At 33.5% G+C, this 3,267-nt stretch overlaps 1 protein-coding gene across 1 annotated transcript; it reads left to right on the forward strand.

Moving 5' to 3' along the window:
• The first annotated feature begins 1,430 nt into the window (after positions 1-1,430).
• On the forward strand, positions 1,431-2,651 carry LOC147404182 (NAC domain-containing protein 104-like). Its single transcript, XM_086437711.1, has 3 exons — positions 1,431-1,834; positions 1,974-2,242; positions 2,377-2,651. The coding sequence occupies exons 1-3, from the start codon at positions 1,672-1,674 to the stop codon at positions 2,527-2,529; spliced, it is 585 nt and encodes a 194-aa protein (XP_086293837.1). The 5' UTR covers positions 1,431-1,671; the 3' UTR covers positions 2,530-2,651.
• Positions 2,652-3,267: the final 616 nt, after the last annotated feature.

Below are 3,267 nucleotides of genomic sequence, written 5' to 3' on the forward strand. Positions count from 1 at the left end.
GTGTGTATAAAACCATAGATGCTTCTCACTTGGTGTGCACAAAACCATATTGGTAATGCCCCAAACAATGTCAATTTTAATGTAACTTCAACATTTTCCTTCTTATGAGCTAGAAGGTGGCATTGCAAAGGGTTTATTTGTAATTTTAATATTAATTAAAAGATAGTTTTGATTTTTGAATATTACATCATCAAAATGATATTTTTATAATTTTGAAAATTAACTCAATTCATTTTAAGGATGTGGATTGCACTTTTCTTGGTTTTTGACGAAAATGACTTAAATTATATTAAATTTAAATACAAATGTGGGGGTATTTTTGAAATTCAAATTTTAGTGTAGAACCACTTCTACTCCCCCTTCTCTTATTATAATAATAAAGATACTTATATTGAACAAACAATTTTTTATGAGAAGGAATCTAAAAAATATTGTTGGTTGTAAAGTTGGCCAACATCCACACACCAAACTATGTGTACTATGCCACTATCCTCCTGCATGTTAATGTCGGCATATTTTATTCTAGGGCCCAACCCAAGCACAATGTATTATATTAATTCATAGTTTTAAAACTCATCAAGTCAACTCGACTCAATTGAGTTAGAATTCAAAATGAATCGCCACAAAACTCAATAGAACCAATTTGTTCAGTTTGTTCGGAAGACAAAAATGCTCCGAGTGGGGTAAAAAAATTGGCTATAACATTTTATTGAAGAAATAATTTTGATTTTACTTTAAAATATTAATATATTTTCATAATTATCCGAGTTGAGTTAAGTGCAAAGTATTTAACTATTGGGTTATGATTGTGCCATGCTTACTAGGGGTACAACTTGGTTCGGTTTGAGGTCAAATTAGAATCGAACCAATATAGGTCAGTTCTACTAAATAAGAATCAGAACCGAACCAAATTTCACTGGAATCAAACCAAATCAAATCGAACTAAAGTGAGTTTGGTTCGATTCTATGAGTTGCCAACATTCTATAAATTGTAAGAAACAATTTTTAAAGAAAAAATAGACATAAAATTTCATACAATAAATCACTAATCTTTTTATAAAAAATCATTAATTTATCCATAGCTATACAAACTTGATTCGAGAATCGAATCAAATTGATCGATTCTCCATTTTCGTAACCTTGAATCGAATCACAACTTGTTCCAAATCGAATTAAACCATCCCCAAACTATCGATTTGGTTCGATTCTCAATTTGAATCGGACCAAGTTGCACCCCTAATCCTTACAAGAGCATAAATCATAAACTCTTAGGTGATGGGCTATTAATTGAACAAAAGAATGAAGACCCATGAATTATGATGCCACGTGGAAGAAAGATGGAAGGATAAGCATGACGTTTGATGCTGGCCTACCTTATTGTATTATAAAATTGAGCCAAACCCTCTCTTCTCCCTCCCTTCCTCCAGCACTAACAGATCCCGTTATTTGAAGTTTTGAACTTTGAATATTTATTAATTAATTACGTTCCGTTATCCGCCGCCTACACCTCTCCCAACTAAATTTTCTATCGTGAATCTGCGATCAAACCACCTTATCTGTCTCATCCCAATCATTTTTCTGTCTCTCTTATACTCTATAAATATCAATCACACACAAACCTTCAACAACACCCAATCAACCAAACTCCTTATTCTTGATCTTCTTTTAGAGATGGGAGATGATAATGTCAACCTTCCACCAGGTTTTCAATTTTATCCAACCGACGAAGAACTTGTCGTTCATTTCCTCTCTCGGAAGGCATATCTCTTACCTTGCAACCCTGATATCATCCCCGATCTTGATCTCTATCCTTATGATCCATGGGAGCTTAATGGTATGATTGTTGTCCCGTATTTCTCGCAATTATTTGATTCTTAATTTGTTTTTACTTATTATCGCAATTTCAATCAATCTCAATTAATTTAGTTACATTGAATCATTTAATTAAAGATTTAATTTTTATGAGCTTATAGGCAAGGCGTTCGCGGGTGGTAACCAATGGTATTTCTTTAGTCGAAGGACGCCAAATCGAGTTTCGGCTAATGGTTATTGGAAACCATTGGGTGTTGATGAACCTGTTGTCACAAGTGCTAATAAGAAAGTTGGTATGAAGAAATTTTTTGGCTTCTATATCGGCGAAGCTCCAATGGGGGTCAAGACAAATTGGATAATGCACGAGTTTCACCTCTCAGATTGTGGGTCAAGTAGTAGGTCCTCTAAAAAAAGAGGAACCCAAAAAATAGTAAGTGTTGTCGAGAAGAAAAAAATGTAATATTTGGTGTCAATAGTTCGTCACAAAAAAAAAAAAAAAACTTTAAATGTATATTAATTGGATTAAAAAAATTTAGGTTTCTAATATTTATTTTCTTTTTTCAGGATTCGAGTAAGTTGGTTTTGTGTCGAGTGTTCGAGCGGAATGGAGGTTCTCAGGGAAGCTTATGCGACGATGAAGATGGAACAGAATTATCATGCTTGGATGAAGTTTTCTTATCGTTAGACGATCTTGATGAAATAAGTTTGCCCAATTAGATTAAAAAAATTAAGATCTAAGTGACCTACTATAAACATTTTATCCAATTGTAATTTTCCCATGTTAAGCTTAGTATTTCATATAAAATGTAGCAATGTTTGGGAACACTTCAAAGTTCAAATGGCTTCCATTTCTTATTCTTTTTTTTTGTTTTGTTTTCGATATTATTAGTTAAGATTTGCACATGTTTGGATAATTAATTAACGATTCCGAACGAGGATAAAAGAGTATGATTAATTATGTCAAATTGATGATCAAATTGTAAAAATTTGCAAACTTCCTAACATGATAGATATGTTTGGCTAAGTAAGGGAGGGAGGATAAACTTGGGAGAGGGAGGTGGAGCCCAAGAAGCACTGTTGTTTTGGTGAGCTGTGTGCATTCTCCGTTGGCTTTTTAGCTTTTTCAGCTTTGATGGGTGGTTGTCTTGTGTCACAAAGCTAAGGAACATATTTTTTCCATGGGTGGCTGCTTAGCCTAGCATTTCGTCACATATGTTGTAAGCATTCACACGTGTAAAAATTTCACACGTGCCTCCCTCAACATCCAAAGGAGATGACCACTTTATCTAAAACTTTAATTTAATGACCAAAATGCCTATAGGTTCATTTATCCATGATTTCATTACATAATAAGCCTGTAAAATATTTATTAAGAGTCGTGATAATCTGACTTAGGCGCGTGACTTACTCAATTGATTTACTTGACGTGATACAAACTCGAAAACCATAGAGCTA

Source organism: Akebia trifoliata, chromosome 4, assembly GCF_017979445.1.
Source record: "Akebia trifoliata isolate Shusen 1 chromosome 4, ASM1797944v1, whole genome shotgun sequence".
In the NCBI taxonomy this organism is placed as follows: Eukaryota; Viridiplantae; Streptophyta; class Magnoliopsida; order Ranunculales; family Lardizabalaceae; genus Akebia; species Akebia trifoliata.

Excerpts from the sequence above, each read along its gene's own strand:
- LOC147404182 (XM_086437711.1), top strand. The coding sequence starts at position 1,672 with ATGGGAGATGATAATGTCAACCTTCCACCAGGTTTTCAATTTTATCCA. Across the intron at positions 1,835-1,973 it reads TGATCCATGGGAGCTTAATG|GCAAGGCGTTCGCGGGTGGT; the intron begins GTATGATTGTTG and ends ATGAGCTTATAG. Across the intron at positions 2,243-2,376 it reads AAAGAGGAACCCAAAAAATA|GATTCGAGTAAGTTGGTTTT; the intron begins GTAAGTGTTGTC and ends TTCTTTTTTCAG.